Raw genomic sequence first — 14,438 nt, 5'->3', positions numbered from 1 at the left:
CAGGCTGGTCTCGAACTCACAGAGATCCGCCTGCCTCTGCCTCCCGAGTGCTGGGATTAAAGGCGTGCGCCACCATCGCCCGGCTTGGAGAATTTTTTTTAAAGCAAACAGGACTTTCCTCTGGAGCATGCTAGCTGCGGGTTTTGAGGAGGGGGTCTGTAGGGTCTTTCAGGCTAAGGCTTAACTAGTGTGTGTGTGTGTGTGTGTGTGTGTGTGTGTGTGTGTGTGTATGTATGTATGTGTGTGTATTCATGTTCTGTATGATGCCCAGAGCTCAGACCCATATTCTGTTACATGTAGTTCTCAAACCTATTTGTTTTAAAAGTCTGCCTCATAAGGATGGCATTGTCACCTCTGTAGTCCCTGTGCTGGGGAGGCTGAGGCAGGAGGACCCAGTTTGAGGTCAGTCTGGGTTGTGAGACTGTGTCTCTAAGTGGAGGCAGAGTCATTCCATTGCATTTTGCAGTGAGTGCTTTACCCACGGGGAGGCGCGCTTTATCCCTCCCTGGGGCCTTGTTTTGAGCGGGAAGATCAGCTACTTGGGAGGGCTCATTCTCTTGCTGAAGTTGGGCAAGAAAGAGGAAGCTGCCTATTTATAATAGCTGGCTCCAAGTGAATCCCCTCGCATGCATTTGTGTACTGCTTCCTGTGAAGCTCTGTAGCTATACTTTTGTTTCTAAAATAACAACCTTTTTCTTTCTTTCTTTTCCCACACTGTGCTTTCCTGAGAGTTGCTGGTGAATCTTGGCAGATTTTTATTTACTCAGAAAGACTGGGAAAAGCATTCAAAATCTCAGATGTATCAGAGGCACGCTGAGTCCCTTCTGGGTTGTTTAGTGTCTGGTTACTTTGATCCTAAGGCGTGGTTGACTGCTCAGACTAAGTGTCTTCTTTGAAGGTGTTCGGTTGCTGTTTCGCCTTTACTTCACAGGAAGATGGTCTGTCAATCAAGCACAATTCAGAAATGTTAATCTGAATATCGGCACCTACTGCTTTAGTTCTGAGGATTCTTGTCTGGAGCTTCTGGGAATTGGCAAGCAGCTGAGACTCATACCTGCAGTTACCTCCACAAGTACTTCAGGTCTTTGAGATGAAAAGCAGAGAAAAAGTAACCGGTGCCATGCCCTGGGGGTGTTGCTCAGCTTGGGAGTCCCTGCTGAGCTCCAAGTTCTCTGAAGTTGCTGCTAGTTTGAGCCTGTAGCTTCAAGGTTACCTTTCCTATTTCCTGATTTGCATCTCTTAACTGGAAGGTCATCTGGTCCTTATTGCTGAGTTTGAGGGACTGACAGGGAAGGATAGCAGCTCACTTCCTTTGAGTAGTGACTATGGTGTGGGAGCTGAAGCCCAAAGGCCTTCCAGCCCACCGAATGGGACCTGCGCAAGCAGCCTTGGCTAATTTACTGGGCTCCTTTGTCTTTCTCATTGAACCTAGTCAGCCTTGCTACACAAAGTATGATTAACCTAGTCATCTTACAATGAAAGTGGTTCACAAAGCTATTTCATTGGTTCCTTTAAAAGGTATCATTTACAAATGGTACCCACAAAAAAAAAAACTTGGAGAATTGAGACAATTGGTTTATTAAGAAGGTGGTCTGCAGGGAAGTGGGAGAGATAAAGCAGGGGAGTGGAGTGAGGATGAGTAAAGTCTGGGCACTCTCTGGAACTGGATTGTACTTAAGGCAAGGGGAGAGGGAGACAAAGTCTGTGCATGTGTGTGCAAGTCTCACTAAAATAGGACACCCACACATGTTTTTTTTTTTAAGTTTATTTTATGTGTGTGTGCCTGGTGCCTGAGGAGGCCAGTATAGGGCATTGAGTCCCCTGGAACTGGAGTTACTGATGATTGTAAGTGATAAGCTGCCATGTGGGAGCAGGGAACCAAACCCAGGTCCTCTGCAAGAGCAACAAGTATTCTTAATTGCTGAGCTATTTCTCTAGCTCCTATATATATGCTTATTATAAAGACAAAGAATGGTGGCTGTCCCTTGATGAACTGGAACATGCACTAGGGTCGGTCTTATTTGTGACAACCATGCTCTTGAGTATGTTTTGTTTTTCTCTGAACACTTCTCTCTTAACCTTTGTACTCAAGCCTATTATAAAATATCTGGGGGCTGAAGAGGTGGCTCTTTCAGAGGACCTGGATTTGACTTCTAACATTTGTATGGAGGCTCACCACTGTGTGTCTCTCCAGTTCAGATGCCTTCTTCTGGCCATTAGGGTCACTGTACACACACACAAACTATGCGCATACATAATACAGGCAAAACACCCATTCCCATAAAATAAATTAGAAAAGATAATTTTTGAAGATTGAAAAATTGTAAGAGACCTTGTGCTGGCTAGTTTTTAATGTCAACTTGATATAATCTAGAGTCATTTTGGAAGAGAGAACCTCAAGAAAGAAAATATCCCTCCCCAGATTGATCTGTGGGTAGGCCTGTGGTACATTTTCTTAATTGATGTTTGATGTGCAGTGGCACCCATGAACTGGTGGTCTCAGGTGCTATAAGAAAGCAAGCTATGAGAGCAAGCCAGTAAGCAGCAAGCACTTCTCCATGGCTTCTGCATCAGTTCCTGCCTTGAGTTTCTGACCTGACTTCCCTCGGTGATGGAGTGTGACCTTAGAATTGTAAGCTGAGACACACCCTTTCCTCCCCAAGTTATCACAGCAGTAGAAACCCCAACTACGATAAACCCCAACTGCTCCTCTTCATAGACAGGCTGGTTCTGAAATTCTTTCATGTTCGTTGAAGCCATGAATCTCTATTTTTGCTTAGTCAGGTCCCTAGGAGTTCAGGGAAAGTCCTCAGGCTGCTGAGAGTGACAGCAGGGAGTTGTGCCTCCTGCCCTTCCCCACACTGCTGGTAGTAAGGATTCTCAGACCAGTCAGAGCTATTCTGGGTTAGGCAGTCACTTAACACATAGTGGACAAAGCGGTGATGTCAGTCTACACTGGACTCTGTTTAAGGAGTGACAGTGAAGAAGTGGAGGATGCCCTGATTTCCTGGAATTCAAAGTTGGACTGTGGGAGCATTTGAACATGGCCTGTGGAAGAAGTGGATGGCAGTCTGAGACGCGTATTCTGGGTAACGCCTCCCTGGAGTCCAGCTGGGCTCTGTAAAGGTTCTTACTGGAGAGAACAGCAAGTGCAGAGGCCCTGGCCTGGGATTGAGTGGCTTGGAAGGGAAGCATTTGGTGAGGTTAGGGTGAGGGAAAACACACGAACGAAGTGAAAGTAATTCTGCAAGGCTATTTCTTCTTTGCAAAAAGGGTCTGCAAGAACCCAAATGAAGCTAGCTAACACATTCACCAAATTAACTTACCTTATTTCTGGTGTAGGTGCTGCCTGTGTCTCATGTCATTGGTGGGAACTGACTTTACAGTCTGATTGGCTAACTGGCAAAAGGGGAAGCTGTTCAGGAAATTGGACCCTTGCTGTCTGAGCACCTTTGATTAAAAAAACAAAACTGGTTCTCACAAGGGTATCAGAAGGTGAGGTTGGAGAGGTCGGCATGCCTAGGTCACGTGAGACCTTGTGGGCTTTGGTTAGGAGACAGGAAAGGGTTACCGGGTCAGGCATTGAGCCTGAGTCTCTGGGGCCTTGCTCTTCTGAAAACCATGGTACATGGCCCCTAGAGCTGCCTGCAACCGAGGTTCTTGAGGGGCTGCACTCGTAAGAGGTCCTGTGTGTTCACCTTACCAGACCAGTGGGAGTGAGGTTCTGGAAAGTGCCTGTGGACTTGAGCTGACCTGGACCCCGGGTGGTTTTCTTCCACTTCCTTTGTGGGGTTCCCCTACTTTGCCTGACCCTGAGGTGGCTTCTACTCTGCAGACTCATGAGAGGTGATCTTTGCAGATATGTGGAAAGGGCATTAGCTGCATTGGCCACCAGGTCCACCTTCTTCCCATCCCTCTTTTAGCCTCTCTCACCATCTCCCTTATTTTTTTCCATTATTCTTCTCTGGCCTGACCTCCCTGAGTCTCTGGGTTCCTCTGACCCCTGCCCAGGTCCTGCCCTATGTTCTAAAAAGGGGAGAGCTCCCTTAAAGGCAGTGGCACCCAGAGAGCTGGGACATTTTCTGTGCTGGTGGGTCTCATGCAGTCGTGGTGATGACAAAGTGTCACCCTTTTAAAGCTCTCTCTCCCTCATTAATTTCTTTAGTGGTACTGGACTAGACCCCAGGACCACACACATTCTAGGGAAACACTGTACCCACCAAACCACACACCCAGCCTCTCCTACTCCACTCTTGATCCTTAGACTTCCATAAAGTAAAAGTTTTCTTGAGTCAATATGTTGAGAAGTTTCTTAAGATTTGTTTTCTTATATGTGTGTGGGTGTTTACCTGTCTGTATGGATGTGCACCACATGCATGTCTGGTGTCCATGGAGGCCAGAAGGGAGGGTTGATCTCCTGGAACTAAAGCTAAAGGCAGCTAGCTGTGAGTCACCAGGTGGGTACCCAGAACTGAACCTGGATCCTCTGCAAGAGCAGAAAGTGCTCTTAACTACTGAACTGTCTCTCCAGCCCCTCTTATGTTTTAAAACAAAAAATATACAACTCACAATTTGCCTCCTGACCATTTGCCCAGCTCAGTGCATGAGGGTACCCTGACCTCCATCCAGAACTCTGTCTTGTAAAACTGAAACTCCTTAGCCGTTAAACACTAGCTCCCCACTTCCTCCTGCACCAGCCCCTGCCAACCGCCCTCCCACTTGTTTTTCTTTCTTTCTTTTAAACACATTAACCAAAAGTTTTATTTTCCAAGTTACTGTCCCCTTCATAACCTCCTCTTTTTAGCACTCTTAAGTGCTCGCCTGCTTCTGAGCACTTCTGTGGGAAGCACTGGCCCCCAGGGAAAGAACATTTTCTGGAAAGCACAACAGTGACTATTTACCCTGATGTGTAGGGTTTCCTTTTACATTACCTTTTCAGTAAAAGAGAATTAATTTAAGAAGAAAAAAATTCGGAGCGGGAAAAGGCTCAGCAGTTAAGAGGACTTGGTTTCAATTCTAAGCACCCACCATGAGGATCACAGTTCTGGGGGATCTCATGCTCTTTTCTGGCACACATATGATACACAGACATGCAAGCAGCCATGATACTCATACACATAAAATAAATAACAAAAAGACACAAGCAGTGCTTGAATATTTATGATTGTACCAAGTCTGGTGATGGGGAAGTCCCCATGGTAGGTGTATCAGGTCTCCATTACTGTGAGGAAACAACTAAGATCAACAACTTAAAGGGGAAAAACTTTAATAAGTCTAAATGGTTTGGGGCTGTGGTGAGGCAGGAGATCATGGTGGGAGTGGGGAGTGGGCCAAGGTTAGGTGCTTTCCTCGTGGTGGCCAGGAAGTAAAGAGAGGGATGAGAGGAAGGCGTCAGGGTCCCAATATCTTCTCCAGTGATTTGCCTCCAATGTCCTGACCTCCATAGGACTAGGAGTAATTTCTTTAGGGTTCTTCTATCTCTCAGTGACTAGGTGTCCAGGACAAGACGTTTTGGGGACATTTAAGAGCCAAACCTTAGTGACAGAGAAGGTTCATGAGAAGGTGCTGATGTCCAGGCAGCTGCTCTTGTTGGCTAAAAACTGCAGGCACAGAAAGAGATCCCCAGTGTTACAGTGTTCCTTCCGATGCAGGAACCAGGATAGTAGAGTTCATTTGTCTTCTAACTCTTTAAATATTCTTCATTCAATCCTACAGCTATTTTTTAAAAAGGCCCTAACCCTGCTCTGTAGGAGTGATGCCCACTGCTGCTGAGGTGCCCGAGACCTGGAGCCTCCCATAGTGGGTGGCAGGGCTGTGAAGTGGTCTAGGGCTCCTCAGATAGTGTCTGGCTCCCTCCTTTATCAACTTTGAAAAAAACATCAGTTAACTTTAAGAAACAATGTTGAGGGTGCATTTAGGGGTGGGGCTGAGAAGCTGGTGACTGATGTCATCTTCTGAGGGTCTGGGAGCCCAACCCTCTTTGCAGGTGGCACCAGGTAGGGTGGGAAATTCTCAACTCTGTGTTTGGATGCTGTACCCAGTGCAAAGGAGCAGCAGGGTTGTATCATACCTTCCTGACCGAGCTGTGTTGAAACCATTGTTTACTAGGGATATGGTGACATTGTGTGGAGGCTTCCTCATGTGTCACCTGGGATTCTAATAGGACTATTGGGGACACAGCTGTGCTTATCCCACTTTACTGTTTGACACAGAACAGAATAATTGTATAATAATGAACATTACCATGGTGGTGTTTACTAGAGCACTTTGTCTGGAAGAATCATTACCACAAACCTTGAAGAGCTCAGCCTGGAGGATTCACCTCCCCAGCCTTGTGATGCTGCATGGAACAGGAAATGCAAACCAAAATGGTTACAGTACAACAGAGGGGTGTAATTTTGGTTCCTGAAGGAGTCTCTTAAGCAGGATCTGTTTCAGGTTTCTGTAATGGGGTTGGAAATGAATGCATGGTCACCAGGATATGATCCTTGGTCCTTAGGTCTTGGCTGTGATATCCTTTGGCCCTCTCAGGGTATCAAGATGCATTGCAGCCCACTGCCCTCCCACATTCCAGTCTATATGGGCATAAGCCACAGCATCTGTTCCGATTGGACCCACCCTAGGCATGTGTGACAGTCAAAACCCCTCTTTGTGGCCAGGATGCACAAGGTTTTGTTGGCCAGGCCCCCGTAGTGTGTCTGTTGGTATCCACAGGCCGAGTGCTCTGGGATCCTTCTGAACTGAGGGAGGAAGAGGTCTCCATCTCTTCTGGCTTCTGTTACAAACCCATAGACAGAAGAGTGGCTTGAAATAATGAGAATGTATTTCCCTTAGTGCTGGAAGTCACAGATGGTGCCTAAGTGACTGTGTTATGAAGTCATTTCCCAGTTGCAAACTGCCAGCTTCTTGTTGTATCCTTGGGTGGAAGGAGAGAACAAGGCAATTCTGAGAGGCCTCTTTAAATGGCACTGAGCCCTCTCTGGAGACTCTGTTCCCACACTAATCACTCCCCAGTTCTGTCATCTTGGGAGCTAAGATTTCAGTGTGAGAACTTGAGGGACCCATTGACATCCTAGGCAGGTCCACACAGGAAAGTTAGGTGCTGTTACAGAAAAGGGTAAATGGAGGTCAAGGGCATCCCCTGCATGAGTGACACTCATGTGTGACTGTCTTTCCTGCACCTGTGTACTATTGGCAGCGAGAGGGTACCTTCGGACCTAGTCTTGCAGGGCAGCTCTTGTCATCTGGGGACTTTGGAAGGAATAAGGCAGGAGACTGTGAGGAGGTGGCATGGTTATATGACAGTCTGTGAGCCCATCACCTGACCTGCTTGCAGGGTGCAACTTTTTTTTTTTTTTTTTTTTTGGTTTTTCGTGACAGGGTTTCTCTGTGGCTTTGGAGCCTGTCCTGGCACTAGCTCTGTAGACCAGGCTGGTCTCGAACTCACAGAGATCCACCTGCTTCTGCCTCCCGAGTGTTGGGATTAAAGGCGCGCGCCACCATCGCCCGGCAGGGTGCAACTTTTGAGCCAGTTCTGAACACACTTGGAAAGCCATGCAGCCCCCAAGACTTTCTGGTCCACTCCACACAGTTGCTGAAATTTACTTTGTACCTAAAAACTTTGGTGTAAACAAAGCTCCTCCCTTGAGCCTCCTGTGAACCTTTGAGGCAGACCTTAGTGCTTCCCCAGACAGGGAAGCGCAGCAGTAGACAGTCCCTAACTCGGTTCAGGAGTCCTACACAACTGCCCACAGACAGAAACAGTCTAGGAAAAGGAAAATCACAGACCCCAACACAGAACCCCTCACAACAGTGTGACAGTTAAATCCGGGGAAATGACAGGGATAGCTCAGCATGAGCAAGAGGGTAAATCCCAGGAACATGAGTTGGCTTGATGCAAAAGTAAACTCAGTATAATGCTAACAGAAAAAGGAAACTATGTGGCTGCCTCAGTTGGTAACACTGATTGGCACTAGTAGCAGACCTGCCTTTCTTCCAAGAGCATGAAATCCCTCAGCCACACCTTGTCCTACTGGAAGTTAGAGGCTTCCCCTCCCTGGTTCATGCTCACCCAAGCCCTGAGTTCTCCTTCCTAAGACCCTGTTTTTTCCTGTTTGCCTCCCTCTGAAGCATGAGCTCCACGAAGACAGGATTCATGTCTGTGCTAAACTCTTCTCAGATTTCACAGGTAATCCAGCAGATTCTCACATGGTTTTGATCTTTAATGTCCCTCTGAGGCCCGTGGGCTTCAGGCGTGGGAGTCAGCAGAACCTTGAGAAAGTAGGGCTTAGAGAAAGGAAGTTACCATTAGGAATGTGTCCCTACAGGGTTTCTGGGACTCCCCTTGTGAGCAGCTTCCTTGGTCTCCACACACCCAAACCAAAAGAACCAATTAACCGTGGACTAGACTTCTGAAACCTCAGGCCTAAGTAAGCATCACCTTAGATGCTGAATTTTTTGAAAGGTATTTTGTCATTGTTTTGGAAAGCTGTCTACTCCATATGGATTCAGTGAATGACTGACTACATTAGAGACTCCAGGAGGACCCGAGGCAGTGGGGAAGGAGAGGAGGTTCCCCAAGGAGGAGTTTCCTCTGTGTCAACCTCAAGGTGGGCAGGATAAGCTGGTAACAAGGGCCTGTGATGTGTCGGGACAGCATTCGCAAAGGGACAGAGATGGGAAAGTTAGAGGGAAAAGAGAGAGAGAGAGAGAGAGAGAGAGAGAGAGAGAGAGAGAGAGGCTTCTAAGCTGAGGTCAGACCTCAGATGGTTCAGACTTCTGATAGTCATGTGGCCTGGGGCAGTAACCTCTGCTTGGGCCCAAACCTCCTTCCTGTAAGACTCAGGATGTCTGCGGTTGTGTTGGGGGTGAGGGCTGAAGGAGGTGGAACACTGGGGCCAAGGTTCAGGGAAACACACTGACCTACAATTCCTTCTTTCTCTTGTAGCTAAAGGTCCTCTAAACATCATAGTGAGGTGGTCTCTATTGTCCGTGTCCTGTTCCCAGTCCCAGCCAGCTTCTTGTCTCATCCCTCCAAGAATCAGTGGGCAGATAGCTAGAATGCAAACCAGAGCTACTTTATCATCAGTTCAGAATCAATAGCCTTCAATACGGTAAAACAAATTAAAGCCTAGTACCACACAGGATTTGAAAGAAACAGGTGTTGTCTTAGTCAGTATTCTGTTGCTGTTTTATGTAGCTTAGGTTGCCCTCGAACTTGTTATGTGACTGAAGACCTTGAATTACAGATGATCCTGAGTTGTTGGGATTACAGACAAGCACCATCATGGCTGACTTCTAGTTGTGACAGACTCTAGCATACCTGTGCTGTGTTGAAGAGTGAGATGGGCAAAACTGAGGAATGAGTATTGGCATTCTGTTCCGTGTCTGTCCTGCCCTGGGATCTTGGTCACTTTGTACAGATTACTCTCAGAGTGCAGCATGCCTGTCTGCTCTCCCCGTCAGGAACGTGTGGACTGGTCTCCCTGCCATCACCCTGCCATCTCTGTGATATTCATCCCAAGGATTCCGCGGGACCTGCAGTAACAGTGAATACCCGCTTAGCATCCCCAGTGTCATATCTGGTAGACTTGGACATTTGTGCTCAGTTTACTGTGACATGGGACTGTTGCTGTTCTGTATTAAGGAGCTGGGGCAGTGACACCTGAGGGCTTCCCCACCGTGTTTCAGGCTGTCCTGACTTACCTGCTGATGTGGTCATCTGCCCCCCCCCCCCCCCGTGTGACTGTGATGCCAACTCCAAGTGCATAGGGATCCTGCGATTATTGTCATTATACTTAGTTGTCTCCAGGCCCTGAAGAAGCCATATTGTAACAAAGGACATTATCTGGGTGGGTGCTCTGAGTCCAGCCTGGATCAGCTGAGAGACCAGTAGTTTTCCTCAAGTGTAAGCATCTTTCCTGCTGATAGGGAATTACGTGGATAACTCACAGGCTGAAAATATTACATGGAAAATTCCAGAAGTAAACCTCTCAACTAATAAGCTTTAGATAGCTTTCATAGCCAGGTGTGGTATACGCCTTTAAGTCCAACACTTGGGAGGCAGAGGCAAGTGGATCTCTGCTGAGTTTGAAGCCAGCCTGATCTACAGAGTTAGTTGCAGGACAGCTAGGGCTATACAGAGAAACCCTTTCTCGAAACAACAACAACAAAATAACTTTCATTACAGTCTTATTATAACTTGTATTTTATTATGTTACCACGCTTACTCTCTTTCTGGGCCTCTAATGTATAAACTAAAAGTCACTATAAGTGTGTATGTGTGTATGGAGGGTCGAAGCTGCAGTACTAACTGTGGTTTCACTGGGGTCTTGGGCCTTACCCCTGAGGCCTCATACCACTCTGTGTATCTCAGTTAGTGACTGTTGGATACCAAGGCTATGTCCAGTGTCAGGTTTGATTTTTCCCAGTGGGGGCTGTATGCTCAGGCTGGGGAGGTCCTGACAGTAGAAGGTCTTGGCTTGGCTACTTTCCTTTCTGTTTTCCTTTTAGGTTGATATGTGAGGTTCCTTGCCTCTACTGCTCTGGCTTCTGGGCCTGGCTGTGTCTTGTAGTATGGCTCCAGGAAGTGACCTTTCCTCTTTTTACTGCAGGTCATCCACCCGGCCAGAGGTAGCCAGCATAGAGCCATTGGGCCCCAATGAACAGCAGTGCTCCCAGAAGGCAGTGGTGCAGGCCCGCTTGACCCAGCCAGCCCGCCTGACCAGCATCATCTTCGCAGAGGACATCAGTAAGGGTTTCATGTGCTGTGGGAGATCCTTGATGGGGATGTCAAACAGGGAAACACCTCCTTGAGACCTCTACCTGGAGCCTAGGAAACACCGTTCTGGTCCTTCCCCCCGAATTTGCAGCATTTTACCTTGTGGACATTGACTTTTAAAACTCATGAATTAATATTTGTTACCCGAGGTGCTATTAACTGATGTCAAATCAAAATGGAGAAAATTGGCCTAGTAAGAAACCATGACTTTTCTTTCCCCATATTTGATTTATCATCAAGGAGTACAGCTCACCTCAGTATCTGTGGTGGATTGGTTCTAGGATCCCCTGGGATGCTATACTCTTGGGACCAGTCCCTCTTGTGTTCCGGTGCAGTGCTGGCTTAGAACCGTCTCCTGTGTTCTGAAACCCAAATCACACCAGAAACTAAGCATTAACCTAGCACAGTTAACCTAGCCATCCATACAGGAAAACTCTGGCTTTCTCATTGTCACCTTGTGAACCCACATTTAAAGCTGTGTGAGGAAAAAATCCTCCAGGAAAATGAAGTTGTGTTCAGGCTGTAACCACGAAGGGAAGTGGCAATCATATTGCCTGACTTGTACTCTGTTCACCAAGATCAGGACTCACACTGGCACTTGCTCCTTATAGTTGTTCCTTTTGTGTGTGGTGGTGGGGAACATATGGCACAGCACACTTTGACATAGGAGACATCTTTATGGAATCAGTTCTTTCCTTTTTCCTTCACATGAGTTCTGGGGATTGAACTCGTCTGTAGGTTTGTGTAGCCATTTCACTGGTCTCCTTGTTTTACTACATCAGCATTCCATAAGTCTGTCTACTATATGTGGATACAAGCACAGATTTTTTTTTTTACTTTCTCATAAATAAGACCAATAACAACATTACCTGGAGAACTCTCTAGTGTGAGGACAACCGTGCACCAAACTAGTTATTCTGACCATCTCCAGGCACCAGATAGAAACACTTGCTCATCTGTATTGGCCCATGTATCAAGAACCTTAAAAATTCTTATATTTTACTGCTGAGGCAGGAGGATTCCTTGGGTGTAGTAGTTCAGAGTCAGACTGGACCAACCTCAAAACAAAACTATGAGTTGAATAGACATCAGAGCCATTCGTACAACATCCTGTTTTCCTGAGGCCACAAGTTCAGTTCCCAGCACCCATGTCAGATGGCCCCCAATCACCTGGAACTCCAGCTCCAGGGGGATCTGAAGCATCTGATGTCCATGAGCACCACGGGCACATACCCATACAAATTCCACACCCTATACATAATTAAAATACAATTTAAAAAACAATAAATTTGATATGCTGTGACCCAACAAATCTGGGAATCTGTGCTAGGCAGGAAATAAGCTAAATAGCCCAAGTTGTTCTGTACATAAAACTAGTGTTCCTGGCCAGGCTGTGGTGGTGCACACCTTTAATCCCAGCACTTGGAAGGCAGAGGCAAGCAGATCTCTGTGAATTCAAGGCCAGTCTGGAGCAAGAGCAAGTTTCAGGACAGCTAGGGCTGTTAAACAGAGAAGTCCTGTCTTGAAAAACCAAACTAGTGTTCCTTACGTTGAACTGAGTCTGAACACTAAATGTTTAGCACAATGAAATGTCTGTGAGATAGCAGGCTGGGCACATGCCTTTGATTCCAGCACTTGGGAAGCAGAGAGAGGTGAATCTCTGAGTTCAAAGCCAACCTGGTCTACTGACCTACGTAGGGAGTTCCAGGACAGCCAGGGCTGCAGTAAGACCTTGTTTCAAAAACGAAAACAAAAAGCTTTGGTGGGAGGAGGGGATAGTATTCAACATTTAAAATGTAGGGTTGGAGAGATGACTCAACAATTAAGATCATGTATTGTCCTTGCAGAGAACCTAAGTTCAGTTCCCAGCGCCCACTTTTGTGTCTCACAACTGCTTGTAACTCCAGCTCCAAGAAACCAACACCCTCTTCTGGCCTCCATTGTCAACTGCACTAATGTGCACTAGTTCAGGGGCATTTACACATAACATATCCATACACACAAATCAAATAAAAGTAATAATTCCATAGCAGGGGCTGAACATGTAGCTCAGTGACCCAGCACCTCCTTAGCACTTCCTTAGTGGTATTGACTTGTTGGTTACTATAGTCGCCACCATGGAGGTGGCCCTGGAGGTGGGGCAGTGGCTAGGCACCATTCTCAGTTCTGACTCCTCTCTGTCCCTGTAGCCACAGGTCAAGTGCTGCGCTGTGACGCCATTGTTGATCTCATCCATGGCATTCAGATCGTCTCTACTACCCGTGAGCTCTATCTTGAAGACTCTCCACTGGAGCTGAAGATCCAGGCTCTGGACTCAGAAGGTGACTGCACCGGCTGCCCTTGGCAGGCTCCTGCCTTGGCCGCAGCCTCGGTTACTGTGTCCTCTCATGACTAGCTACTGCTCCAGCCAGGAAGGGGAGCCACTGCCAAGGGAGAGGCAGAGTGGGTAGAAGCTATCTCTTAGGTAGCTTACATTCCCCTCCTTGTGTTCAGAGGCCTGGCCTGTGTGTGCGCGCAGGTGTTAGCTGACTCTGGGAGCAGGCTTGGTGCCCATGCAGAGACAGGTACCTCTGTCTCAGGAGCTGTCTTCTGGGTAGAAGTGGGAGAGCTGTCCACAGAGGTGATGGCCACACTGGGCAGTAGGAATCCCTTTTTTCCTTCTCAGTTTCCATGCGTTTTTGATTTCCTAAGCACTCCAGACCTCCAAACACATGTATAGATGAGGGTAGCTGTGGGCTGCTGGCTCAGTGTATTGGGTGTTACTTCTTGACTAGCATGGATAGTGACTAGTTCTGGGGTGGGATTCTAGGTGTGGCCTTGCCTGGTGGTAGCAGACTGTCTGGGTTAGAGGTTGACCTCTTGGAAGGAGAGCAAGAAGAGTGTGTCATTCAGCTTGTCATAATGATGGGCAAAGTACCTGGGACAGACAAGAACAGGACATTTTTGATGCCTGTTTTTAGCAGTTCCAGTCCATGTGTTTTGGCCCATGGCAGGGTAGGATACTTTAATCATGAGAGATCACTTACTTTATGGCAGCTGGAAGCAAAGAGAAGAAAGAAAGAGTGGGGTCCTGATAATTCCCTTCAAGTCCGTGCCCCTGGTGACCTAACTTCTCCCCGACTTGGCACCAGTTGTTTAGAACTTCTCCCAGGGCTGGAGAGGTGGTTCAGTAGTTAAGAACACTGGCTGCTCTTCCAGAGGTCCTGAGTTCAGTTTCCAGCAACCACATGGTGCCTCACAGCCATTTAGAATGGGATCTGATGCCCTCTTCTGGCAAGCAGGTGTATATGCATATAGAGTACCATATACATAAAATAAATGCATCTTTAAACATTATTTTAAAAAGAAAAGTTTATCACCTCCGACTAGTGTAGCACCACGGCTGTTACCTAAGCCTTCAATGCATGGGTCGTTGCCCTCAGAACTTTGGGCAGTGTGGATACTTCTTGTGAATAAGCAAGGTATATGCATGGAATGAGTGGCCCATGTGGGAAAATCTGGGATCTAAAACATATTTGGTCTTAAGCTTCTTGAAGTACTTGGAAGAGTCAATGAAAATATCCCCAGGCTGGGCGGTGGTGGTGCATGCCTTTAATCCCAGCACTTGGGAGGCAGAGGCAGGCGGATCTCTGTGAGTTCGAGACCAGCCTGGTCTACA

General features: G+C 47.2%; 1 protein-coding gene across 1 annotated transcript in view; it reads left to right on the top strand.

Moving 5' to 3' along the window:
- Positions 1 to 14,438, top strand: part of Nup210 (nucleoporin 210) — a 103,475-nt gene that overhangs the window by 1,970 nt on the left and 87,067 nt on the right. The window contains exons 2-3 of the mRNA XM_005364880.3: positions 10,614 to 10,750; positions 12,970 to 13,101. Of these exons, the coding sequence (XP_005364937.1) occupies positions 10,614 to 10,750; positions 12,970 to 13,101 (269 nt within the window). The remainder of the gene's footprint in view (positions 1 to 10,613; positions 10,751 to 12,969; positions 13,102 to 14,438) is intronic.

This window comes from Microtus ochrogaster, unplaced genomic scaffold (assembly GCF_000317375.1).
Source record: "Microtus ochrogaster isolate Prairie Vole_2 unplaced genomic scaffold, MicOch1.0 UNK1, whole genome shotgun sequence".
In the NCBI taxonomy this organism is placed as follows: Eukaryota; Metazoa; Chordata; class Mammalia; order Rodentia; family Cricetidae; genus Microtus; species Microtus ochrogaster.
Note: the sequence above shows the minus strand (reverse complement) of the source record. Positions and strands in the feature narration are given on the sequence as shown.